This window comes from Anser brachyrhynchus, assembly GCF_964034855.1.
Source record: "Anser brachyrhynchus genome assembly, chromosome: 12".
NCBI lineage: Eukaryota > Metazoa > Chordata > Aves > Anseriformes > Anatidae > Anser > Anser brachyrhynchus.
In genome coordinates, this window is record NC_137707.1 from 6,133,507 (window position 1) to 6,161,500 (window position 27,994).

Consider the following 27,994-nt stretch of genomic DNA (forward strand, 5'->3'; position numbering starts at 1 on the left):
TAGGTACCCGAGAGAATCTTCTACAACGGTGATGTGAAATTCCCTGTTACCTGAGGTCAAAAAAAAAAAAAAAAAGGTATGTTTTCATTTTCATTAGCAATTTCTCGTATTTCGGGAGGGATGGTAATGTCACCGCTTTGTTTCCTGCTGCTCACAGGGAGCCGCGGTCAGAGCCCGGGAGCCACTGGCAGTCTCCCAGTGCAGCTTCCAGGCTTTTGGATGAGGCTGGCTTTCAGGTGCCTACAAGAAGCGTTTTGCAGTGATTGGGCTTTGTACTTTTGTCAGGCAGGCAGCTCTCCCATGTCCCACAACTCATATATAATCCTTTGCGAATGTTTTCTTTCTTTTTCTTCAAGCGCTAGCGTTTCAGACATCAGCTATGGGGAATAAGGATGGGTCTTCTGAAGGTCTCCTTCAGATCTTGATGAAAATCATGAGGCTGTGTTAGGTAACTTCTGTACTCCCAATTTACAATAGAGTCTAATTCACAGCACTGCTTTCCTCGTCAAACTCATGTTCATTCAGTCTGTCAACATAGACTAAAAAATATGCCGCTAACAAAAATGTGGGGATTAAATGTTCGGTCCCTTTCCCTGCTAGATACAAGCAGGCACTTTTTTTTTTTTTTTCTCCACATGGAATCTGATTTTTATTGACCTCAACTGTAAAAAAATACTAAATGGCTTAAATGAGCTTCAAGGTTGCAATGACAGAGATTCCTGCCTGAATTTTGTTATGAAAACTCCTATTTTAGTTCAGAATACACCCTACCACACTTTGATCAAACATCATGTGCTACTATAAAACAGTATTTTATTAGCTCATGTAATGAGCTTTTATTAAAAAATATTTAAAATATGAGTGAGAATGGGGAAGAGGTAGCCAGAGCTCTAGATTTACACCAAATAGGATAGAAAGGAGTTTTTGTTGGTGTACAGCCTGCAGGAGTGGGCTCCTTAAGGAGCCATTTCATTGAAGGGGCAGCTCCTGTTTGTCGCCTTCGTTCTCATTGTAATGGCTGCAATTGCAATAATCAGAGAGGAAGCCTTTCCTGTTTCCTGTAATTTATGTATGTGATTATTAGATATATATAAATCATATAAGTGATACGAATTCATGTTATCCATATATTAAAAAACAAAAAAAAAGCAAAAGCTTTTTCCCTGGTGTGCACTTGTGATCTCGGGACTTGCTTAACCTGCTGCTCTCCAGGACAATTCATTGCTCCTTCCTTCCAATATTTTGTGGTTACCCTGTCACAGATGATAGGATAAAACAGCAGCAAAATCTGTTACTTTTAAGCAAATAGCTGTCGGGTCTCGGAAGAGTTAACGAACTTTTATGGCAAGGTTCAGACAGATCTGACCCCTATGGTAATATTTCATCTAAGGTTACTGTTGGGAGAGAAATCAAATTTCAGCTGCGAGCATGATTGACAGGTGAAAGCAAGAAAGAGAAAGACATCTGGTCAGATGGGGAATTTGGGAAGGAGAAGGACAATTCAGGGAAGTGTCTCTGTGATATTAGGAATAATAAGCTCAGCTATGAAGACTCCAATACTCCACACTCTCTGGAGGCGCGCTCCATGGAGATGTTCATTGCTATTCATGGAGGTGCTTTGATTAAGGGGATTTCAGCCTGCACATTTCTGGTAGTGGACAGTGGTCTCCACGGTCTAACCGACTAACTTGACTACTTTGAACAAATTATGTTATTTCTGGCATACTTTTAGCATTTCAAGGCAATTCCCTTTACAAATGTGACCGGAGCATTTGGCGGGTGCTGGTTAGGATGTCCTCACCATAATTTCCCCCTCGTGTCTAATGGCAGCAGGATTTGCAGCCACCGAGGATACATTGCGGTATTTCATAAGGCCAGTATTATTTTCCAAGGGCCATGTGCTGGCCAGTTCCATGTGCAAGACTCCCAGTAGCCCTGGCAAACATCACTCCCAGTACATATGTAACCCCAGGTGTGTTTGATACCTATTTTATCCGACTTCAGTATGTTTCGTTTGGTGCAGAAGAGCTTTTCCGTCTTCCAACATCCTGGAACCAGCCCGAGTATTTCCTGATTGGCGTGATAATGTTGGAAAGCAGAATTTGGTTCTGACACATAAACTACAGCCTAGCTTTCTCTTAAAAATGAAGTACAGGAGAAGAAATCTGGTGGTTTTTATCACTGTGTGTAACTTTTAATGTTTTGGTTTTCAAGACAAAGCCAGGGTCTCTGAAGGGCTTTGGTAATGCTCCAAGGGCAGGACGTGGAAATGATGGACCCTGGGATCTAAACTGCTCCCTGCCTCCATCCCAGGTGAAAGAAAAGTTCATGGCCCCACCACAGCTTTGGTAAAAGCCCCACTGAATTCACAGGCCCCAGATTTCCACCAGCACGTGAATGTCTACGAGCCAAGTCATACTAATAAAAAGCAAGATATGAATTTATCAGTCAGTAGCTGTGCTGTGAGCTCCCTGGATGGATGCTGCTATCTGGGAGTAAAAGTGGATCCCCCCCAACCCCTCCCCAGTATAGCTTAAGCTGCTTTCAAAATAAAAAAATAAAATAAACCCATCCACTTTTACTCTGGAGTAGGAGTGTCCACCCTGGGAATGGGTAGCACTGCGGTATATTTTACTACATAATTCCCCCATCTGGATGAGCCCTAAAACTAAGGAGAGAATAAGGAGCAGTAAAGAACAGAAATATATTTTCTGTTCCTTTTTCTGTTTACCTCTAAGACCTTTCACACAAGGGAAATCATGACAATCCTAAAGTATATATTTGCTTACTTTTCACTGCTATTCCTGCATTCGCACATGCATTTTTTAAAGAGATTTGTGTTTTGTACAAGACCTTTTGCGTTCTCATGTTTTTCAAGTGTATTTTTGATGTACAACCGAGTCTGACTGTTGTTTGTGGCATCATATTTCATTTCATGGCCACAGCCTGTGATGTCAAAGCTGCCTGACGTCCCTGCAAGTAGACCTCAAGTTTTATTCTAAGACCATATATCTGATAAGACCATATATATCTGATAAAATTGAAAATTAAAGCCAAAAACTGTAAAAACAATCAAGTTTCTTTGTGTGTGAGTGAGTTATTTTTAACTTTCCATTGTTGAGTTAGCCGTCCCTTTAAAATGTCTTTATGTTTTGAGCCTGATATCGAGAGAACTTCCATGAAATATTATTGGCAAGTTTCCCATTGCAGTCAATGGGAGCCTTGTACGTATTTTACAAGCAGATGTGCTATATTAAGTCTAAATGAGAATCTTTTATTTTAAATGGGAGGCAACATGCTGTTCTTGCTAAGAAATTGATAGTAACATATCTCCCTTCATTTTCTCTTCCCAAACATACTCTGTACAATTTGCTGGTCATTTTACATAAGTAAAAAACCTGTTCTCTAGTATTTAAAAACAAACATATAAACAAACAAACCAAAGAGAGAGAGAGAAAATAGAAACTTTCACAATGTCTCACACTCCTTTCTAGCTTATTCCTGAGAATGTGAATTTTGAAAATATCGTGAATCTTTATGAGCAAAGAAAAAGTGCATGACATATTTGACAGTTTTTACTCCCCCAAAATTCCCAGTAAAATCAATTTAATAGTTTTCCTTGTGTTTAAAATAAACTCTAAAACATTTTTCCACTGATGTGGCTTTAGCTTTTGTTTAATTCTAATAGAGGATTTTAAGTTAACTGCTACAAAAACCGAAATATTTTTAAAACCTCTCTTTTGGATTTCCTAATTTGTGCCACTTACGAAATGACTCACACTGTACCAAAATACAGGAGATTGATGAGACAGGAAAAGTACTGATTTAACGTCCCATGTGTAAAATTACTTCTCAGGCTTCCACATATAGTCCTGATGTTTAGAGAGTGCAGAAATCGGGAGCTGGGAGTTACAGCCTGACTCACTTGTGAGACTTTGACCCAGTTCTTTGACTCTAGATTCAGCAAAATACTGCAGCACTTTAAACTTGTTATCTTAGGTGTCTTCTAAAGGTCTGTTACCGTTGATCTCTTTATATCTCAGTTTACACAGTTATAAACCCAGATAATTAATTCTTACCTTCTAGGCTTTTGTGAGAGTTAAAAAATAGCTGCAATGCTCCTGGAAGCCTTCTAATGAAGGTCTGTGTGGTAGAGTGCTCGCTGTTTGCCTTACTTCGTGTCCTAGGGCAAAAAACGCACGGGGCTGCCACCGGCACGAGCCCCATCCACCACTCCCGGGGGGGGGGGGGGGCAGGTGCTTCCGCAGCAGCGCTTGTGATGTCTGTAGGACTTGGGACTTCTGTCGGGGTGAGAAACCCCCTACACAGGTCAGGCACTCTGGGAGCAGGTGATTTTCTGAATGAAGAACAACTCAGCTGGATCCGTTGAAATGTAAGCAAATCATAGTTCAGTGATGTGCCCCTCCCCACCCCTTAAATACGAAGTATACATCCTAAAATCCTATATGTACACACATACACACATATATGGAATAACTGTTGTGCATCTGCAAGGTATCTGGAGGTCCCATTGTCCTTGTAATTCCTCGGTGCCATTACATTCATTTCCCCAGGTTCAAGCCATTATCATTCAGCAGCGGTGCAGCCTTGTTTTCTTTAGTCCCCACGTTATTAGTTTCCCTCCTACTCTCTAACCCCCCGGATCTGTAATGGAGTCCTCAGCTCTAAATTTGCTAGTCATAAAGATTTTTGCTTGAAATGTTCCAAAAATGCTGGGGGGTGGGAGGGTGGGGGGAGATAAATAAATAAATAAGAAAGCCTATGAGCAACACGCTGTGCCATGCTCGAGCATTGCACTTCTCCGGGAAAGATAATAAAGATATTAGCACTCATATAATTTCAGATAGGAAATGAAACCAGACATGAAAGAAACACTAGCTCCAGCTGTTGAGTGGGAATCAAACTAGCTCTGGGAATTACAGGTACTGTCACTGGAGACAGCCCGACTTCTGAGAAATGACCTCAGGTGTAGGAACTTGCTGTGGCCCCTTGCAGATATTAACACCTAATTAACAATCTGTAAGAGCATCCTACATCTTAATCACCAGTGAGGTGAGAATGACAACCGAAGGAGTAGAAGGAGAAGGGGAATGGTAATTTTTCCTCTGCACGCATCATCTAATAACCATGGTTATTCAGATGCAGCTAAATGCGATTTCCTTTTAGTCATTTCTGTCTATTGGAAGGCGCAGTAAGTTCATTTGCTAGCAGGTAGGCAGCGGAGGTGAGAATTGAATTGATCTGAGATATTCTGAAAAATTGACCCAGAGGTCATTCGTAGTTTAAATTGGGAAGCAAGGCTGAGTTTATGTCTTCCCTTTCTTCTTTCCCCTCTGTCTGCTTCCCCTCTTTTTGTGTTTCCAGGCATGTTATTCTGTATTGTGTAATTATTTAAACATACTCTGGTGGTGGGGAACCTTGTTCTCTCAAAGTTAATCAAAATAAAGAGAGCTTTTGTTAGCAGTGATAGGTAATTAAATAGCTGGCTTCATGTTGTGCAGAGGTATTGTGCTGGCTTATTGACATCTGAGAGCCGGGCTCCCCAGCCCTTCTGCACACAAACAAGCTTGCCGAAGTCACCGAGATTAAGGCCTGGGCTAAATTAAGCAAATTTGCTCCGCACGCTGTGCTGCACCACCGATATTCCCTTGGCACAAATTCCTGGCAGCTGGGATGCTTGGCAGGACTGCGGAGCGGGGACCGGCCCCGGCCCTGGGGATGCTGAGTGCTGCAGGAGCATGGTGAGAGGCAGCACAAATGGTTAGGTGGGGATGAGAGTCCTACACTGGGACAGGACCGGGTAGAGGCTGGGTTGGGTCTCCTGTGAAGGAGGGCTGCTCCCCAGGGGGCTGGATTTTAACAGGAGAAAATCATGTCAATCATTTTCTGCATGCCTGCTACTTTCTGTCTGTCGTATTAACCAGGAGCAGTCACAAGTGTGGATGGGAACAACCCACTTTTCCCATCTTCAACTGCAATATTGGACATCTAGGGCCATGGTCTGCTCCAATCTACTTGGTGTAAGTGGTCAGAAGAGCAGGGAGGCTGACGGAGAGGCTCCGGGCTTAGACCCGTGCCAGAAAGCCGGTGCTGGTAGCAATCAAGCAAGAAATAGTGGGCCAGATTTGCTCAGTCAAAGGCGAGAGCAGCTCTCATGTGCTCCACGGAGGCGCTCCAGATTGCTGCTGCACCGTGTGGGCAGGAGCCAGAGGAGCTTTAGTGCGATGCCTGCTCACGGGGCTTTACCTGCACTCCTTGGCTGGGCAACCGAGTTGAGAAGAGAGGCAGGCAGGGATCAGGGAGCGAGGAATGTACACAGGTACATGCTGCAGACCTCGTTCAGCATCTGCTCTACCTGCAGCATGCCCTCTCTGTGCTCAGGAAGGATCTATTTCCATATCACTCAGACCCAAATTATATTCTAATAAGGAGAGAAAGGAAAAGCGAAGAAAACATTATATCAACCAGTCGGCTTTTGTGGCAACTCCCATCATTTTCTCTCCAATGACATGAGATAATCTCTATGTTTTCTGTTACGCTCATTTCTTCAACTCTTTTAGCTTTGTTTTCACATGTTGGCCTTGCACTAAAAAATCTAACTTGACATCTTGTGTCTTCTCAGCTAAAAAGGTATCAGTTCCTGGACTTAATGTCAGCTGTTCCCAGATCAAAGGCAAGAAACATAAAAGTTGACATATATTATTTATTTCATGGTTTACATCAATGATGTTTCTCTCTACCCTTTTTTGTTATTATTGCTGATGTTTTGCCCATAATGTTGTGCTCGCTGCTCGAAAGTGTTTGTCCCCTACAGACAAATATTCATATTAATGTAATCCATCAGCAGTTAACAAATGCCAGCTCACTTCGGCATTTCCCGCACACCCAAAACTCCCATTGTTTTTGCAGGAATCTTTGGGTGTGAGAAGAATGCAGGATCAGGGCCCTGGGTGGTGATTTCGGAGCTGGCGACTCTCTCCCCCAGCCCAAGCAATGCCCTGGGTCGGCTGGAGCAGCAGCTCAGCTGGCTGGCGCAGGGTGTGTGAGATGGTGCATTCCCTTCCTGCATTGTGAGCGCTGCAGAGGCAAGAAAAATGCCAGGCTTTGAGGGGAGCAAAAGCTCAAATAAAAACTCTTTTTTCATTTTCTTTTTTATTTTTTTCCTTTGTTTCCTACCTTTTCCCATCTTTCTCGCCTGCCTTCGGAGTTCAGAGCAAGCCATGCAGTGTCTGGCTTAGGGCTGTAGTCAGAAAATCATGAGATTGGTCAGAAATGCCTGTGCATCCCTCTTACCACTCCGGATAGTGTAAAACTTTCCTTTTTGTTTTCTCTTTGTCAACAACTGTGGCAGGTTTTGCTTCCTGAGTTGCAGAATCAGACAAAGCGCTGAGTCTGATTTTGCCCCCTACCCTCCCACAAGCTATTTTTTTCTGCAACGAAAATAATAACGGTTAAGAAAGATCCTTGGGATTTTTGTTGTTGTTGTTGTTTTCTTTTGTTTAGTTTGGTTTTATTCTAAAGCTTGCTGACAATTGTCAAATGTTCATTCTAGCAAAGAAGTGCTCTGAGGGTACAGCCCCTCTATACAGCCGACAGGAGTCATTTGCAGCTCTCCTTAGAGCTCAGCTATTCGGAGAATGTGTGTCACTTTACTGTTTCTTTAAAATTTAATTGGGATCAGGCAATCGAGTGTCTCCAAATTTTTGCCTCTTCAGGCTGGCAATAAAGCCACTTATAATTTATAATCAAAGTTTGGTATCGTTAAACTAAACTGTAAAACCGACTTCAGGGTTTCGGTTGTAAAATAAATATACGATAAATATTGCAATGGGGCTTGAGTAGCACAGCTAACAACAGCACAGTGACTGCATATATATATATATATATCTGTGTGTGTGTGTGCACATACAGTTCCAAAGGTAAGATCTAAATAACAGATAACTGGATGTATTCTTTCTTGGTGGAACCGAAGCTAAGATAGATTTATAGCACAAGTAGTTATTTTAAATGCAAAATGAAGTGTTAATTTATTAAAGTCATTTATGCATCTACATTATTTTTATGTCTTTATTTATATTTTTCTGTACTATGGAGCAATGTAGTATTCATCCTGGGTTTTTCTGTCTGTTGACTGTAGCACTCCTTTGCTTAGATTTTTTTCTAACAAGGCAGCTCATTTAGAAAGAAATGTTTATGTGAAGTGCTTGTCAGTTGGCATTTTTACTGGTGTGCTAACCCAAAGGTAAAATATAAAGGCACGTCTTTTCCTTGCTGGCTTGTTGCTACTAGAAGGGTTCCTCCCTTGTTAGCTTGATAAATAATTTTACTAGCGGGAATCTGCTGAATTTTTATGCTTGCTGTCTATTTTCTGCTTGCTGCAAATAAATTCCAGCACTCAGAGGGCACTAAAACCCCAAACACATGGTATTTTCCCATTTTGTTGCTGGTTGCCTAAAATATTTATTTCATCTTGTGTTTTTAATTAAATCTTAAAAAAATAAAAAAATAAAAAAAAAGAAAGAAAAGGAAAAATCCCTTAAATTTTTTGATTATTTCCAAATGAAAGTTTTAGTCCAGATTGTACTTAATGTAGAGTCTTGAATTTAAATAACACGGTATCACAGGTAAACTAAATGGGTAGTTTTAAATCAGTCATCACTCCAACTACCTAATGGTTTTCAGATTAAGTGTGAGGATTATTTATTGATGTATGATCCGGTCAAGCATTTCTTATAATTTATTATATACTAGTTTTCCCAGCTTGCAATCAAGAAAGCTAATTTAATTTGTGAAATAAATACTCCACTTCTGAGAGAAAATGCACCAAAAAACTTCGTTATGCATTGCCATAACATATACGTCAGAAAAAAGTTTGAAAGAAATTAAACTGGAGAAGCTAAAGTAGAAGAGGCATTGGTTTACTTTTTTTTTTTTTTTTTTTCTAAAAGGGACTATTTTGCAGTTACTGAAGCTTTACATAATTTAAAATTCAATTTAATTCAAGCAAGCAAGAACCTACCAGGAAGCCTCTCCTTCCCCCATGGCAAACTGGGTGCTGGTGGGCGCACGGCACTGGTGCGTGGCTGAAGGCTCGCTTTTTGGTACAGCAGGTCGCTGCTTAGCATCACACTTCCCTGGGTTTGGGGGGCTTCACAGACTTGGGCACATTTGGGAGCTGGTTTTTCTCTCTTGGGATGTAGACGTGCAAAGGCAGCTTTTGCAAGGTTTTTTTTCAGTAATGTCAGTGTTTAGATTTGCCTCTGACTCTTGTGCATGAAGATGGCAGAAGGTCAGGCTTTGTGTTCATAAGAGGATCCCTGTGGCTCCTGCGGGGCAGTCCCAAATCTCCAGTCACAGATGCCCCCAGCATCGCGCCCTCTCCCCTCTGCACAGTCCACGAGGTAAGCAGCTACACGTCCTGGTGCACTGGCTGGGTTACAGTGGTGAAAGAAAACGGTGGTAAAAATCCCGTCCCTTCCACCACCTAGAGTGACATTTTTGTGCCAGATGTTGAATCTGGGCATTGTGGCCTTGCTGCATTTCCCTGTACGTGAACAGGCGCCAGGAGCACCCTCAACAGAAGAGCAAAGCACCAGTCTCATCCCTGCTGAGAAAAGCCAGGTATCACGTGCTGCCCGGTCATTCCCTCAAACAGCAGAGAGCCACATACCCGTGAAGATGCCAGGGAAATCCAGCAAAATTTTTAGAATTATTTGCATATTTTTAGCACAATTCATCTCAAAGCAATCCTCCAACTTTGACCCAAATTCTTGCATTCTTACACCAACCACCCTGCCATCTGTGTACTAATTAGCATAAGAAGTAGGTGACTGATCAGAACAGTGGAGACGGATGCTGTGGTCTCGCTGCCCTGCGGACACCAGCCTTTTTGTTTACATGAGCACAACCCAGATCAAGTAAACGGGAAGGAATAATACGCCAGCACTGAACAGATAAGGAAAAACCTTGGGCAGTGGGGAAAATTACCCTTGGGGGCTCCGCTGTATAAAATCATAAATGAAACAGGGTTGCAAGAAATCTCGAGAGGCTATGTAATCCGTCCCTGTGCCGTGAGGCAGGGTCAGACAGGCTGCATTATCCCTGACAGATATTTGCATAGCCTGGTTTTGAAGACCCCCCTGGAGAGCGTGCAGCCTCCCCGGTGACTCCCTCACAGACCTTGGCTCCTGTCGCTGCTCAGAAACCTTTCCCCTTGTCTAACCAGAGGAGCTTTCCTGTGGTGCAGGTCCCTTACGCCTTGTCCTGGTCACCCAGAACAGCGTACGCCTTTCCTCTTTGCACTGACCCTTTGCATATTTGACGGCTGTTGTTATGGCTTGCTGCAGCCTCCTTTTCTCTAGACTAAACAACACCGGGCTTTTTGGTCTTTTTTCATAGGTTATGGTCATGACTTTGCTATTTAATATCTCCTCTGAAGAGTCCACATACAGTAAACTTGTTGGAATTCAATTTACCTGTGCTGAAAAGGACTGTTAGGATGCTGCCTGGAGGCTTTACAACATCTGAAAGGGGAATAATTTAATTCTTACACTGATAATTTTTCTTCTGCGGGATGGAGGGCAGGGAGCGTTTCTTTACCTATGTGCGTTAACCACAGTCCCCCCGTGAGTTTACCCCTGTAACAGGAATACATTAGTGCAATGTACAGCCAGAACTTACTGACAGGCACTGGGAAGTGTGTTTTAAATAATGGTAAATTATAATGTTGATGTTTTGTAATTTCACATATAAAAAAGAAAGGGGGATAGGATGCAGGCTCTTCATAGTTGCAGGTACACGTCCAAGGTGCTACTTGAAGATTGTGTCATGAATTTCACTGGTTTCATTAGCAGCTCAGGTGGCATTGTCAATCAGATCTAGCATTTCAAAAGCTGCCAGCTTCAGTGTAGCTTTTGGTAGACCCCATTTCTTCTTTGTGGCAGAAGGAAGTTCTCCCCAAATGCCACCGATGATGTTGGGCCAAAAAGGATTTTTCAGCCATCTGCACAGGCCTGGGCTTTGCTGTAGGCTCTAAGTTGCTTTTTTAAAAAAGTTGGAGGTGACATTAGGGCCCGTTCAAGGAATATTCACTTTGTTCCTTGGAAAAATGAGAGGAAATTGAGCCTGCTAACTCTGCTTTCCTCATTGTCTTCTGGTGCCGTGCCTGGGAGTTTTGTATGGAGATGTCCTGGAACAAAACAAAGGTATTTACTTGCAAGAAAATATTTCCCAGGGACTTTTCTTCTATGAATCCCACTGAAAGAGCCATTTCACCCAAAAGTATAAACTTCATGTACACACTGAAAATGTATGCTGAATCAGAAAAAGAAAAAAAAAAAAAAGGCAACTAAAAGTTAGACATTTTAGCCCAAGCATTTCAAAACTCTAAAAAAAGATCTCACTGAGAAATATTTGTGGAGTTCAGTTCTGTAGGAAGTAAAATGGTGGTGACCTTGCTGAGCCATCGGCTCAAATCAGAGACGTAGCAGAAGTGAAAATATATGCTTCCTTCTCTAAAGAATGGAACTGAGGACCCATTTATACCATGGGGAAGAAGAGAGAGAAAAAATGTATTGTCTTCCTTTAAGTAGTTCATTTTTCTTTACAAAGTGATTAATGCATTACTATAGCAAATTTATTGTCTAGCCTGATTACCATTGCATAATAAATCTAAACAGCTGTGACTGTCATGGTGATAAGGCTGGCATGATTTTTTCTCTCTTAAAAAGGGTTTATAAGTTAAGCTTAACTTTCAGCTTTCTGCATTTCTGGGATAAAATTTATTCTGGCCATTATAGCTCTATCTATTTGAAACTGCACCAAAAGGAAATAAGTTGCTCAAAAGGGTGGTATATTATTGGGAGAGTTTTACCTTCATTCAATTTGCAAAAGAAACTGAGCATCAGCATTAAAATGAAAATGGAGTTCAGGAGAAAATAGTAACTCAGTTGTTGGGGAAAAAAAAAAAAGTTGTAACATTTAAAAGGGACTTTTCAAGTATCAAGGATGGACAACCCAATTAAATTAACTGCATTGTATTCACGGCTGTTAACACCTTGGGCTCAGCTTTTCTCAGGCTACCAGAGTTGGCTGAGGCCTTGTCTATGCCTGGAGGAGACTTGCAGGGAACTGTGGGAAGAAGTGCTTGTGACTAATTAGAGCTATTTTCTCTGAATCCCAGGGAAATTGGTACTCCAGATTTAGTGCTGTGAACATGCTGAACTGAGGGCCTAAGCGAGCACTGGGCTCGGGAAGGTTCTCTTGGCCACGTGGCATTACCCGCTGCTCAGGCTCCACTCAACCCTGTCAGTTTGGACATACAGATCAGCTGTTTCTTTCTTTTTCCTTCCCTCTCTTTTCATTTTGTAGTAAGGTGATACGCACACAAGAAGGTGGTAAAGGCAACAGTCTCTTCTCTATGCTTTAAAAACCCTGTGTTACTTCTTTACAAAGGAGGTATCTCCATCTCCTGTGTCTAAGGACTTCTTGCCTCACTGACTTCTTGTGTCCATGGGTATATTCTTCATGGCCATGGTGGGAAGCGATCCCACGTGGTGGTGTTGAGGTGGCTGGAAGACCTCTTTCACATTCCAGTACCTGAGTGACACCATGCCCATTCACAGTCCTCAAAGCTTGATTTGGGCTGGCGATACTGGGGTTGGGATGGATTTCTGGGGAACTGAATTCAGCCTCTGAAAAAATACAAGGCTTGCAACCAGGACTGGCACTAGCTGGTAGCTTATTTTCAAAAAGTTGAGTGTCTTTGCCTGATTTTAAGTCCCTGGACTCTTGGCATTTTCTTTCTAATTCTTTCACCTTTTTTTTTTGAGTTTTCCAATGAAGGGTTCAAAAGGTCTCTATTTAGATAGGAATTACTTAAAAAAAAAAAAGTTCTCAGTACAATCTGGTACCATCAAACATCATGAAGGAAAAAAGAACGAAACAAAAAAAAAATAAAGATTTTATGCAGGCATTCAAGGGTTCATGCACTCCCCCCCGTGTATATTGAACATCTTGAAAATAAACCAGCATGTTTCAAAAAGGAAGATAGATGTGTCTGTTCAAATAGGCCTTGCACTTGGAATTGGTGCCTCTGGTTGTTAAACAGAATCCTTGTTTAACATCCTCATTAAGAACTGTGACTTGCCACCAGTTTTATGAAGATCAACTCATTTACTTTTAAAGTAAATTAAAGCAAATTTCTCTGTGGTGACAAGTCAATAAAACAATGGAAGGTTCAAGTTTTTCAATCACCCAACATCTGCTCCTTGTTGGGCCGTAGATGTAAATGCCCTGGGTATGGCAATAGGTGAAAGAGTGAGAGCCAATAGCTGTGCTGTTGTTTTGTTTTTTATTATTTTTTTTCTTTTTCCAAATAGCACTGTAAGCACTGTCCATTTTTGGAAGGGTAATTCTGTAGTTTCCTGTGACAGCACATTCAGAGCTTCATTGACATGGGAGCGGTGGCAGGTGATGGCTCTGACTCCGAGTGTTGTTGCTGGAAGCACAGTAAGCTGTTGCAGAGCGATGTACGTGGTGAGCCGCTTCTCAGAAGCCCAGTCAGCACAAACGAGATCCCCGTCTTCTGTCCGAGCCACCCACACCACCAGCAAACACCTTTGAAGCAGAGGGTACATGGATGCTTTGTGTGCAGCGGTGGGAACTAGGTTGTACAAAACCTCACTGAAACCACTTCCACATTGTACCCACGCTCAACCTGTTTGTCTTGAAACGTCGTCTCAGAGAGAAGGCAGCAGATGAAAAACAAAGTATTAGACCCATTTTGTGTTTCAACAAGTGCAGGATGCAAACTGCAAAGTGTTTGTTTTACATGTTCTGGAGGATTTGGCATTTCATGGTGTGAGAATTGGCTCCCTGCTGTGTGAAGTATTTCAGTGTGGATTTGCGCTGTGTGGGAAATGCTGGCATAGTGGAAAAGAGAGGGGGAAGCTCTGCTGGGAAAGCAAGAGGGGGCTGGATATTATTCACGTGGGGCAGAAGCCTGTCCTATCTCAAGGGGACGGTTTGTCTTGGACAGGGTAGAATTGACTTTTGGAGTGGTAGAGGAGGACAGGAAGTTGTTATTGGATGTGTGTGGAAACGAGGGATCTCAGATAATTTTAGAGATGTAAAAAAGTTCAGCTAAAGTCCAGAGATTTTTCTGGCTCAGACAATCCCACCCTTTGAAATGCTCCCAGACGTATGGTTATGGACTCCATCTTTTGAAGTGTATGTAGGCCTTTCACCTTATAGTGTCTTCTTCTGAGTCTTCAGGTTCAAGACCTTTGGCAGGAGTGGTTTACCCTCAGACAGATCTTCATGGGGCCAGGAAATGGGCTGCTCTGCTTTATGGGAAATGGGTAACTACGTCTCACCACATTCAAGGTACCTGTCTGTGGGGAGCAGGTGACTTCTCCTGTGCTAGGTCGTCTCAAAAAGTGCTGAGAAATTCTTCACATGTTTCTGTGATGCTGTGCTAAATTTTATAATACTCGAGTACAGCGATTCATTGAGCAATTCTGAAATCTGTTTTCTCCAGAAGATGAGCAATATTGTACAATGTTGTAGTTGTATCACCATATAAAATAAATAAATAAAATGCTGTACAAGGTTTTGTATAGGAAAAGGAATAGTAGCATTTAGTCCATCCTAAGAATTTTTTGTAGTTGCCTTCTATTATATTGTCACTTATTGCAGCTCAATAACTGAACATGGGAAGGTATCATTTTAAATAACTTTCTGTGATTTCTCCTTGTCCACATAAAGTGATGCCACACCCAGTCAATGGAGGAGGCAGATGAGTCACCCAGCTAAGATGCAGCTTTCTGGGGTATGTTGCTCATGAGCTGTCATACAGAAAAGAGGTGACAATGTTTGTACATTGTTGTACAGGTTCCCCCTAAATCCCAACCATGGCACTAGCAACCCCTGCCATCCTTTTTATTATTACGGTTCTATCAGTTTTGCAGGGCCAGAGGTAGGGACTCACATCCTCAGCTCTGACCTTGCCATCTCCATGTAGTATTTCTCTACAACTCTGCACACTCCTTACTCCCAGGGCCAGTTGTGCAGAGAGAGGGCAGAGAGCTGTGTGGTTCTCAGAGCCAGCTGCTGCCCGCTGTGTGCTGCTCTTTCTGTTTCTCAAATCAAACTCTCACTAAACCCACTAGAAAAGCTTCTTTTGACTTTGGTGGCCATTGTCCTGAGCTGTTACCAGAAACATGAAATAGGTGTGTTAAAGCACAAATGGATTTTCCTCAAAGGCAGCCTTTTTTTGTGAGTAGCCGAGCATCTTCTGCTGTATGAGAAGCACTCTCAATTTCTGTTGGATTCACTGGGAGCTTTGGTGATCAGATCCTGCTGGGAGGTGCTCAGCCTTTGGCAGGATAGGGCTCTTTTTTGTTATGAACCATTCAGGAAGCTAATGCTGAAACACATTCATGTAACTGTTTGAATGCCCAGGTGGTCATACAGTTTATAGAGATCCGCTCAGAGGTGAGTGTGAAATAGTAATGCCTTGTACTTCCTGAGTGCCTTTCATCTTTCCAAATATTTATTAATTAGCCCTCAAAACACCCCTGTGAGGCAGATAAGAGATGGATGGATACAGCTCCTTTCACGCACCGGTGGAATCAAGCAGCTGTCTGACTGTATAAAACAGCATTGCCCACAGTTTGGGGCAGATTAGGAAGTAGATAACAAACCTCTCTCTTGTTGGTGCAGAAAGAGTTTAGCTAGGCAGAATTTAATTACCTCTGCTGGAGCTTGGCCAGTCAGTCAAGGCTCACCTCACTCCTTTCATTGCGTTCAACGTGGAGTCTGTAACTCCATTGGTTTTGTCCCACTCAGAGGATGACCCCTTGCTCCACACAGTTGCCCCGTGTCTGAATCCATTCTGGGTCCACCGTGCAGCAGGATCTGACCTGCTTTGGCCACCTGGTGAAATCTTTTGGGGTAGCAGCACAAGCTGGCCTTGGTGACAGTCCCTCACCTTTATACCAGGTTTTCCCCGTCCCAAAGAGGACTTGGGTTAGACCAACCTGATCCTGCAGCAAAGGGCCAAGAAAGGTGTTTCAGTGTGAGACCTGCTGTTCTGAAGGGGCAGGTTTAGAAAGTGAGCTCTTCTTTATGCTTTAGCTAAAGCCTCTGTTTTATTTTTAGGGGAAAAAAAATGATCTTTGGTCTGTCCAGTTTGAAAGTATGGCCAAAAATGTGCACCTTGGACTGGCTTCAGTGGGTGTAGACCTGGGACCAGACATCTCCCTCCTGTGGCTCTGCACATGTCTTATTTCCCCAAAGATTTGCCCCTGTGCATTTTATCATGGCAAGAGAAGTCCTGTACCTTATTCTGAGATTCCCTCTTTTGCATCCCTGGGGCAATCGGAGCCGCAGAGCTCAAATTCCCTTCTGTTTGCTTTTGCAGCGTGTGATTCTAGAGCATAAAAGCTTTGAAGCTAGAACTCAAATTCTACCTATTTTGTCTTAATGCTTTTTAAAAAATCTCCAGACTCTCTTTAAAGCTTCAGAGAGTGCAATTTATTGTAAAACTACAGTTACTGTATTTTATGTCCACTGTAATTGCTTGTTTCATCTAATTCAGATTATACTCGTGTATAACAAGGAATAGGTCCAGATAGAAAGAGATGAATTATTAATCAAGAAAGTTTTGGAATTAAGATTTTAAACATACAAACTAGATATATGTGCAATATTTAGAAATAGATCTGAAAGAGCTTATGCAATGTGCTTTAATCAAATCCTGAAAAGAAAATGACTAATACATCAAATCTTGAAAAGAAATTGACCAATAAATCAAATCTGGAAATGGAAGTGACAGATAAATCAGGTCTAAAAAAGCAAACAATCAATATATCAAATTCATGGTGTGTTTATTAAAGCAAAGGATCGCTTGTATGTGGCTGACTCTACATGCTAAAATCATACAATTAAGCACTTGAAATCCTTCAAAAACAAATTATGTGTGCAGGTGTACACACACACACCTTTCTATATGTTCACAAAGTAAACACTTGGCCCTCTTTGCGGTGTTTTGAGCCACACTACCAGCACATAGTATTTGCTTAAGTCTCTGGATGTGCCTCAGTATGAAGTCTCACCATTTCAATAGCCACATGTTTCTAGACCCGAACACCTTATTATTCCAAGTCTTTCAAAAATGTTAATTATTAGTATAGCCCAGATTTTAAAAATGATGAGACGTGCCTCATTCTGAAAGCTTTCTGCTTTTGTTTTCTGATTGTAATGGTACACTAGCAGCAACACAAACTCCTTTGGCTAATTGAAAGGATTTTGATAGACAGCTTGAGCCCAAAGCATATTTTCAAGATCAAGACTATAAAAATCTCACTATGGAAAAATCATCATTTGCCTCACTGACTTTGATTTACATCTATGTTACAGAGCCATGAAATTTAAAATAAGATGACCTAAATTGTCCTATAATAATGTGGGCATGAATGTATACTCCTGGTGGCAGAGTTTCTCTGTCACTATACCAAATGAAATCTAGTTTTTAGTGCCAATCAGTTAGGCGTCATTAACCCTTTAAGAATGTTATTAGCATTCTCACAAAGCTTTTCATCATGTAACAAATGTTTTCAGACTAAACTTGTCGAGGTCAAAGAATCCAAGCCAGTAAGATTTAGGACTTTTTTGTCCTCTGAAATAATCTGGGTACACTCTTCATCATGCCAAGTATAAATTATTAACAATGGTTTTAAAAAGCTTGCAAAAATGCAGAAATTAGATTAAAAAACAACATTTCCTAAGCTATTCCCAATTTATACTGGAAATATATGCTCCCTCCTCATCCTTTTTTTTTTTTTTTTTGCTATATAGTAGAAAAATTGCTCTGTACATGAATCGTCCAGGATCCAGGAATGAAAATTGCTTTGCACTTGCTATTACATTATGGTGTTCTCCATTCTGTTTTTTTTTTCTTTTTTCTTTTTCTTTTTTTTTCCTCAGTTCATGTTGTTCTTTTTGCAATAAGTGTATGTTTGAATTGAATTGAAGAGTAGCATATTAAAGAACTGGTTTTCATAGCTGTTTATGTCCTTTCATCCAAAGAAGTGTGAGAAAAGCAATCAAGGTTTCAGATTGACATGCTAAAGCAAGAACTATCAGAGAAAGCATCTTGCCATTGGAGTGTTGAATATTTGCATACCCAGTTTGTTTGAATTAGTCCTGACTAAACCAAGGTATTTATAGAACTAGCTTCAGCCTGTGGTCAGGCCTTTAAAGATGAACTGATTTAGTTTCAGGTAAAGTAATTATTAATCTGTTCCCCCAGCTTTATGCCTCTGAGTATGTCAAAATGTAGCATCTATAACCCTGACTCAGTGCATTATTCAGACTTTCCATCACTCTGTTTTTCAACAGATGGCATCTAGGTGACTTGCAGTCTTACGAGTGGGATTGATGATGTGAAATAGAGGAGCTTAAAAAGTAATTGCAGAGACAGGAGGAAAAATTACAAATTAATATCACTGTAGGAAATGGAACGCAGCCTCACACGGATGTGAGATTCTCAATCGTTAGCTCTCACATCAAAAGTGTTGTCTGATTTGTATTTATTGCAGTATAAATAAAGTGAGGTAGGCAGTGGCATTGTATTCAGTAATTTCTCTTGCAGGCATTTGGGATGAGCTTCCCATGAAAGGAAAGTGAGTAACAAGCTGCATGACTAGGTGCTCTTCTGCTCACAGAGAGCACCGCATCCTTCAGTGAGGACTTGGGAAAGGGCTTGCTTGTGCAGCTCAAATAAAACATCCTGTGGTTTTTCGTTCTAAAGAGTTCACGTTAACGTTTTGCTGATGAATCGACGTGGCCCACGAAACAACCTGGGTGACTCACTGGGAAACTCAGTGTGAACGTGTGTGAATTCAGGCGGGGTGAACAATTTTAAGGGAAGGAGGAGAACTTATAAAATCAAGGGTACAGTTTACACGACTTCCTGAAAGATATGTTTGAGTGCTATCTATGAATCTAAGCGTTATTTCTAATAGATGGAGTAATAATACAGGGAGTAATTTCTCAATGAAAAGAGCAGTGGCAGTGGTGGCATAAGGGGTCAACACCACGGGCTACATCACCACCACTGCTAAAGATCAACAGAAATACATCACCACATTTTGGCTAGGACATAGTTTAAAGCACCACTTTCTGTCTTAGCTTAGCTCTGACATGCCAGCTCCACATAAATCCTGTATCATCAGCAAGCAGAGATGCATAGTCACCTCCAGGTAATCCGTGCTGGGACTCTGACGCAAATTCCCATGGGAATGCATTCATCTGGTTTTGCTGGCCATGTGTTAGCACTGTGGTGCAGGGATGGTTTTGTAAGAAAGCATGTGCACGATAGGTGATTTGTTCTCTCCAGCGCCAGCTAGCTCTGCTGCTTTTTTGGACCCCAAGCCCCACAGAAATAAAACCTTAAGTTGATCTCCAGCCTCCATGATTTCAGTGAGACTCAGGTATGTGTGTCTAAGTATGGACTTTAACGAACACTCTAATGAATCGGGACCTATGTTCCCATCTTAGTAAGACTAATACTCAGGAATGAAGAGTTTATTTGTTTCTCTGTCCTAGTGGAATCCTGCTTGACCTAACACATTTTACAGCTCTATGTAAATTCACAGTGATGTATGAAATACTTTTTCCAGTCATATACTGTCTTTGTCACTACCATCCCTAACCTTTATCTCTGTAGAAAAGAACGTTTAGAAAAGTACACTTAAAACTGTCTGCTAAAAACTTACTGCCTGAAAACACAGAAACTGTTTCAATTAGACCTTTTTTACGCTTACTGATCTTTAAAAAAAAATTGGGAATCATAAAAAAAAAATCTGAAGGTATCTCTGTTTTTCTTCTTATTTTATTTTATTTTATTTTAATTTAATTTAATTTTATTTTATTTTATTTTATTTTATTTTATTTTATTTTGTCATCTTTTTCCTACTTGAGAAAATGAAAGCAATGGCGTTAAAATGTGTGCACTGAAGAGACGAGGCTTTTGTTCTGACAGCCTGTACATCGTGTTTCATCACAATGGAGTCTGAAATGGTAAAAGTTAGAATTTGATAAAACAACTGTTTGGGGTCTGTTCTCTGAAAGATTCCTGCATGAATTCAGAAAAAAAAAATCATGGAAATAGTATATGTATATATATATATTTAACCTTATGTAGCTATCAAGAAAATAAGAGCACAAAATGTATGGTTTATAGACTCTTTGAGATACTGTAAAGGCAGGAATCTTGCACTAATATTGTCACTGTTGAAATCAGCTTATTTGCTGCAGTTCTGTAATATTTAAGCATAACAAAGCATTTAATTTCAACCTTTCCCCACAAGAGAAAATAGTGTTTTTGAACTTTGATTAGTTTCTTGTTTTCTTCCATTTTCCATTTCTGCACTGTTTATGCATTTCCCAAACACTATGGAAATACCTGATAAAATGTAAATTCTTTACAATGTTTTTCAGAAGATTCCCTCCGTGTTGTTTAGCATGGCTGGCATGAAATGTATTGCCATCAGTTAGCAGGAGAGAAAGTTGCTTTCCTCATGTCAGCTGTTGAACAACTGGATGCAGAAATATGGGGAGTTTGGCTCTCCGTGATCTCTCCGTAATTTTCAAGTTCAGCTTCAGACCGCAGACCCTCAGCTAAGATTTGGCTAAGGACCCAGGCTTTGTGCTGCATGTCCTGCTCTTCCCTATCAGTCCCATGTCTCTGCTCAGGGGCAAGGACATTTCCTCTTCCCCACTTTAGAGACCTACCCCATCATGCAGGTCCAGAGTGCCAAGCACCTCCAAGCAGCAGAAAAGGCTAAATGCATCCAAGGCTGCTGGCTTTGAAAATTGAGGGCAGGTATTTTGAGAAGCGGAGCTGTGATGCTCAGCGGGAGCGGGAAGGCAGGAAAACTCATTTCTTCTGGCTGGTGTTAACACCTCGGGTGGAACGAGGGTCACAGGGGTCCCTCTGTTATCACCTCTCATCGAGAAAAGGGTGGCAGAGGTGGAAGGGGAATAAACCTGCTGTCCCCCTGGGGTGACCCAGACCGGCAGGTTGGGGCCTCCCTGAAGTGGGGAAGAGCAGGCTCTGAATTTTGGGGAGGAAAGAGAAGGGGCTAGAGACGTCGAGGCGATCTCCGTGTATATTCTCAAAAAGCTTAGCAAAACAAAATAGAGAAAGAAAAGGCTCCAGCAGCAGGGAGTGAACGGCTGGAATTTCCTTAATATTAACTGAGCTTTAGGCAGCAAACCTTAACGTGGAGAATTATTTTTAATTAATAGCTTTTCCCCTACTTTAGAGCTCAGCGGGAGGATCTTCTTAGCATTGCACAAGGAGAGGAGATAGGAGCAGTCCTGGTTTTGTAACTGATAACTGTTTCAGGCCAACTGCATTGCCTGGAATAACTTTGTATTCAGTAAAAAGAACAAAATGTTACATCAAAAGATACCTCCTTCTGGTTCTTGGATTTAAATTGCCTCTCCAGATAAACCTGCAGCCTGGCCAGAAATGAGTTGATGGATTTTTGAGAGTCTCCTGGCCAAGTTATCCTCTCTCCCCCCAATTCTCCCTCACCCCTGTGCTATCAGCGTGGCATCTGGCCCTGGGAGGTGACCTCGCGAGGATGCTGAGCGGCAGCAGCGCCCGCTCCCCAAACTAGCACAGATCCAGATGGAGAAGGAGGCAGGAAGGTGTTGTGAATTTGTATTACTTTAACACAATGGGTTTGTTCAGAGACAGTTTTCAGGCAATAAATGGCTCCTTTGTGTTACTTCCCTCCCCGTGGTAGCTTGCGAAGCTGTATATGTGCATATCATTTTGCCTGTGTATTAACAAGCAGGAAGGATCCCCAGCTCCGGCTGCCTTCAGGCTCCCTTCTCCTCCTCCTCCTCCTCCTCCTCCTTCTCCTCCTCCTCACCCTCTCTTCCTCCCCAACTTCCAGCACCCCCTGCCCCGGAAAAAAAATAAAAGCAAAATAAGTAACGGGCTTAAAGGGCAAAAAATCCTTTCTTTTTGCTTCTCTTACTCTGAGGACTGTAAGAGGCTGTGCAGTGCATCTTTTTACGAGTGGCTTCCTGGGAGTTGGGACATTTGCTTGTTATACTGTGGCAGCGTAAGAGGGTGATCGTCATGGACTATAAAGTAACGGGAAGTCTCTCAGCCCCACCAGCTCGGTAATACAGTAGCTTGCTCACACTGGAGAGAGGGATTTATAGCGTTGCCTTGTATTTTTTAACATATTTTTTCTGTTTTTTATTTATAGCCTAGCCCAACAGCTCTGGCTTTGTCCCCTGTTTCCCTCCCCTCCTATCTCAATTCTGCCTGTTCCTTTTGGTGAACTGGAGTCCAAAAAGAAGTCAGTTCAGGTGGAGGAGCCTCACAGACAAAGGCTGAATGTTGAGGTGTCCATACCCCCCTTCCAAACCGTTCATGTTCTCTAAGCAGAATCAAATAGGGGATAAAAATTTGCTTTTGCAGGCTGTGGGGAAGGAGAGGATGGAGCTGGGGAGGAGAGGAAGTACTATGAAAAAGAGTTTATTTCTTGTTATCAAAGTTGTCAAGCTATTTTCCTTACGAGCTTTTGTTAAAGCCCACTGTCTTTCTCTCATTTAAATAAATATAATCTCCAAAGGAGCTCTGAGTTGCAGCTTTGCAAAGCAGTGGGGTGCAGTTCCCACTTATTAGCTGTCACTGAAGACCTGATGCAGTCGTGGCTGGGGCTGTAAGGGCCTTGATACTGTCAAAGTGAAGCAGCTGCGAGCCGGGGTGTGTGCCTGCCTTCCCCACCACCCTCACAAGGCAGGGTCCTGCGGCCGCTGGAGCTCCTGGGTGAGGCGGCATTCGTGGCGTGGCCACTCTCAGGTGGGGCTGAAGCATTCGTAAACGCAAATATTGGATGAAAAGGGGAGTTTGCAAATGATGTAGGCACTGCCTTAATGATTCAGCAGCTTTGGGGACAATTGTTAGCGTTGGAGCCGTGTCCCCAAATCCCTCCCCTTGCCAGGGAAACGGCTGGGTAGGCCTGCATGGTGCTGCTGACCATGGCTGGGGCGCTGGTGGTGTCTGCCCCCATTTCAGCAACTCCTGCGGAAGCTGCAGCAACGAGTTAACCATGCGGGGTCAAGAAGAGGACATCAAATATCATCAGCAGCTCTCTTAATCTTGGGTAGAGAATCCTCATTTGCTTGAGTGTGTACGCTGATCAAAGCCCGATAGGAGCTGGGGTGCCACACAGCTATTTCCCAGGCAGGTTCCACTCCCCCCGCCATTTAGGGGCAAAAAGGAAAAGCACCAGGAATTTGGAGTTATTGAAACTTTTCCGCTTGGGGTTCGGCAAATGGCCATGTCTGGAATCAACTGCACCTGACCAGCGCTTATACATGTTAACTATCAGCTAACATAATCTGAAGCCCTAGGAAAATAGGTTGTAGCACAGATGTAAGACACTGAAGGAAGACAGTAATTTTTTCCTGTAGATGGGAAATGCATATGTTGCCTCACTCACTTGTCATTACTGAAACTATAGGTAGGGACAAAAATAGAAACTACTGACAGCTTGATTTCTTCATGCTGGCACTGAGCTACAGCGGAGCTCTACAAGACCCTATAAATATGCAAGCGAAGGGAAATCCTACACAAGTGCTATCATACTGCTATAGGACTGAATAGAATTAGCTTTATTGCAACCAAACAGTATGGACAGAGTCTGCTTTTCAGAGCTTCCCTATCTAGCAAACAATGTAAAATGTGAACCAAAGGCAGCTAATCTGGCCTGTTCACTGGGAACAGTTCCAAAATATATTGTTGGAAATGACTAGAAAAAGCTTTGCACTGCAGCCCTTATGGTGCAGCCCTTTCTTCCTTTTAAAGTGAAATGTCCTTGTAGAAATTAAACACTGTAAAAAAAAAAAAAAAAGAGAGAAAGGGAGAGAGGAAAGGGAAAGGGATCACTGTGGCTTAACACACTTATTAAAATTTGTGGAGGATGCAGTGCGCATTGAAAACTACCCCCCTCCCCAAACCTAAACCAACAAAAACAAGCCAACCCCATGAATAGCTCTTCCCAGCTTCCTGCACATTGAATATGTATGTTAAAGGACAAGGAGCCAAGACTCGCTCTGTTTTGCTTTGCTTGGAATATTTTTGCTCGTTTGATATATGAAAGTCAGGGGCTATGCCAAGGAGAGGCTGGCGAGCTGGCCATTGCGGAGATTTCTGCTGATGGCTCACAGTGGTGTGCAAAAGCAATATGTATCCAACTGTGTAAACAATGCTTCCTGCACCTACTAGTAGGGTTCAAAAGGTTTGCGAGGCAAGGAGAGGAAAAGTGCTTCTGGGTCTGTGAGCAGAGGGGAGGGAGGGAGCCCAGTCACTGCCCGGGCTCGGGATGTGCCAGCAGCTGGGGGAACAGGAGGCAGGCACAATTCAGGGACCCCCAAAATCAGAGTTGTCTCCTTAAATGTGGGCTCCTGGAAGTTTTCATCTTTATTCTTTCATATTTTTCTCATCAGAAGAGGCAATTTGTGCCATCCTGTGAGCCCTGCCAAGTATGCCTCCTCTCAAGGGCTCCGTAATCCTCTTACTTTCATTCACATCTCCAAAGCAGCCACATCTCCCGTTTTTCTAAGCTGCTGCGGTAAGTTTTCTTCACCATTTAGCTGCTCTCGCTTCTTTTGCAGAGGTGGCAGCTGATGGCGAGCCCTTTCCTCCTTGTTAGAAGTGAGCAGTGTACACAGCTCCAGAGCAAACACTCCTATCTTCCTCCTGCTTCAAGCAAAAGCCTTGACCCCTGTGCCAGTGGAAGTGAAACATTTCCAAAACACACAGGCGACTGGAGATGCGTCTGTGTTTAAACCCATCCAATTTAAACACGGTTATCCAGGAAACCATGACCAGAAGATGACTAGTCCCCGACAAGAGGTTTAACTCAATAATGATCTGTTAGCCAACTCACATGTTATTGTTTTATTGTCCGTCCTGTGAAGCTCTTAGCTCCTAGCATGCATGATAATAAAAATCCCACAGAAGTTTAAATTAGAGTGAGGCTCAGGGATCAGGCTTAGCTGTGATCTGAGGTCATGGACTCTCATATCAAATCATGTCACCTTCATTAATAACTGAACCATTGACCCTGAAACTTGAGCAGCTTTCCTCTGTCATTCCTCCAATTTCCTAAAATCTGGAGTTTTTATTCTGAGAGCTACAGACTCTTAAGGGGCAGTGATTCCTGCAGGGTTTGATCCTGTCCTCCTCCTTTTTGCTTCTAAGCTGGTTCTTGGCTTTTCCCACTTCAGTGTATTCTGCCCCCAGTTGCTCTGTGTAGCTCGAGCCATGCAAACAGCAGGATGTGGGGCGAATGCAGGCTAGGGGGTGCCAGGGGTGGTGGCAGCAAGGTGGGGAGCTGAGGAGGCCCCCTGCCCATGGAGGGGTGTGGGATGCTCAGGGAGGGGCTTTGCTTTATACACAAACGGTGAAAAGGCACAAGGGTTGCATTTCCTGTGCACGTTTTGATGATCTTTTCTTCTTGTTTAGAGAGCTGAGTTTTCTAAATCGGTCTGATTGCTGTCAGTATTTGTAGGGACAGACCCACTATTTCCCCACGCTGTCCCACACACCAGGCTCGCCTCCACCCCCTCCCCAAAAGATCTCTCCAGAGTTGCTAGAAGTGGAGAGAGCACTGCTTTAATTTTCTGTTGTCTTGCCAAGTTAGAATGGGATTAAATGCTCTCAAGGTCTCTGGACTATCACTTTACCCAAAACATCCATCCCAAGCATTCAAAGAGGCATAGAGACTCTGCACAGCTATTTATTTTAAATGCCTTATTAAAATTTCATGAAAACAGGAAGTCAGGGGAAAAGAATACATTGCAAGAACGACGAAATTCAGGGCTTTGTCAATTTTAGTTCAACAACACACAACAATGAAGAAAAAAACCCCAACCAGCGCGTTCAATTGTAAGTAAGGGATATTTTCACAATCGTACTGAGGCCACTAATAGCATAATTTGTCATTGGCTGGGGAGTTCATGAACTAAGAATGAAACTGTGTTTTTTTTGCTTAACTTATTACACAATTTTGATTGTTTAGAAATTGTCACCTTAAGGTAACCTAAAGCTGCTGTAGTTAAATGCCACAAACATTAGGATTTTTTTGATACTCCGTTGTTTTTTTTTTCTCTCTCAGCAGTATAAATATTGCAATACCACATCCTACCAGTGCTGCAGCTCTTCTGCCTGGTATCTTTCTTGCTTTTCCATTCTTAAGTATGTCTAATCATCAGAATAAATGGGGGGCAGGAACCAAAGCCTGATTTTTCTGAATATTGATTAAGTGCAAAGGATCCTCATGGTTTGTCTACTAGAGAGCATTTTTCCTGAACATAGCTTATGCCCTTCGTTGATGAAGAAATACATTCTTTGCTGAAAATACACGAATCAGAAGCACTGCTTAGAGAGGCTTCATTATGAAAGGATTTAAAGTTTGGACTGAAGACCATTGAAGTCTTGTCATTGTAGACTTTGGGTGGCAGGACCCCTGTCAGATGGCTGCAAATGTCCCTTGGCCCTTCTGCAGTGCCCCTGTCCCTCGGACATCCCATGGGTAGGCACAGGGCACTCTGAAACTGCAGTGTCCCAATCTGCCCCACTCCCACATAAAAGAGACTGAAGTTAAAATTCTATATTAGCCTCTTGCTGCAAAGGCAGCATATGTAGGCACCTCAGCTAGGGCATCTGCTGGCTCGGAACATGGTGTAATTATGATAGCTTAATGACAAAATAAGTTTTCACTTGCCAATGTCAAATTAATCCTGTCAGTGCATACGTCACTGCGAGTGCATATCTCAGGGTACCTTGCAATATGCATAATGCCACGTCTCTTTGCTTCTGCTTCACATCATGTGGTCTTCTTGGTGCAGATGTTGTTCAGCCACTTAAAGAGCTGTAACACTACCGGGGGAAAAAAACAAGAGTACAATATACTGGAATGAAAATAATGAGCCTAAAACCTTGGAAGTCCTCCTTTGTGCATCTTTCCTGGTGCAAGCGGTCATAGCTGTGTGGATTCCTCCATTATTCCAGGTGTAAAAATTGGATTGAAATTTGATAGGGATTATTCCCGGAGTTGGTTAATTGGCTGCTGAGGTGTGTATGTGCAGTGAGGGTAGCGGGGAGCCTGCAAATGACCTTTCCCTCGTTAGATCGGTCCCTGGCCAGCTGGACTTCGGTACCCTGAGGTGAAGAGTTTTTTTAAATTATAGTTTCATGGCTTTGCCACTTTACCTAACTAAAAGTTCTTGTACGTTAACTCATCGCATGGACAGGAGAAAGAAAATGGGCTGCTGCAAAATGTCTCGGGCTTTAAGAGAGCCCTGCAATAATTGCTGGGAGACTTTTGCAAAGCAAAATGCGTGTGGCTAGGTCCACGCCTGCCCACTCCAGTCATCCCTGCTCAGTGCCAACATGTCACAGGTGCACACCACAAGGGACAATGCAGCAAATGTAATTGGGAGGCAGGTGGTGATGGCTTGGATTCCGTAACACATTCATCCCAAGGTGTGCTTGTGCATCTGTTAGAAAGTGAAGTCATTTTTTTTTTTTTTTTTTAAATTCAGTTTGTTGAAGAGAGATTTGAGCTGCAGGAAAACATTCCCCTCGATACAAGGGGAAGGTTACCAAAGGTCCTCAGAGACCGGGCAAAACATGGGGTGGTGGCTGCTGAGTTCAGGGGAAAGAGCAGGGTGAAAGAACAGGGCTGTAGGTGTGCGCAGGAGTAGGACCGGTGTTTCTAAGAAACTTGGCAGGACTTTTTCCTCCTTTGCTATCACTGTCATATCAGCACAAGCTTTTCCTTTTTAGATATCAGCCTTTTGTGCTCTCGTCGGGCTGTTCACTCGCATGCGCTCAGCCTCTGCTGTATGTTTCCCAGAGCCAGAGCTGAGC

At 42.6% G+C, this 27,994-nt stretch overlaps 1 protein-coding gene across 16 annotated transcripts in view; it reads left to right on the plus strand.

Moving 5' to 3' along the window:
- The window catches only part of MAF (MAF bZIP transcription factor), a 211,305-nt gene that overhangs the window by 12,596 nt on the left and 170,715 nt on the right, over nucleotides 1-27,994 (plus strand). For 4 of the 16 annotated variants that reach the window (XR_013938396.1, XM_080552533.1, XM_080552532.1 and 1 more), the window contains one exon: nucleotides 4-76. Coding sequence is in view for 4 of the 16 variants with exons in the window: in XM_080552533.1 (XP_080408659.1) it covers nucleotides 4-37 (34 nt within the window). In the remaining 12 variants the exon portion in view is untranslated. Of the gene's footprint in view, nucleotides 1-3; nucleotides 26,009-27,994 lie in introns of all 16 variants that reach the window. The other 12 variants (XR_013938404.1, XR_013938407.1, XR_013938400.1 and 9 more) reach the window with 12 other exon arrangements.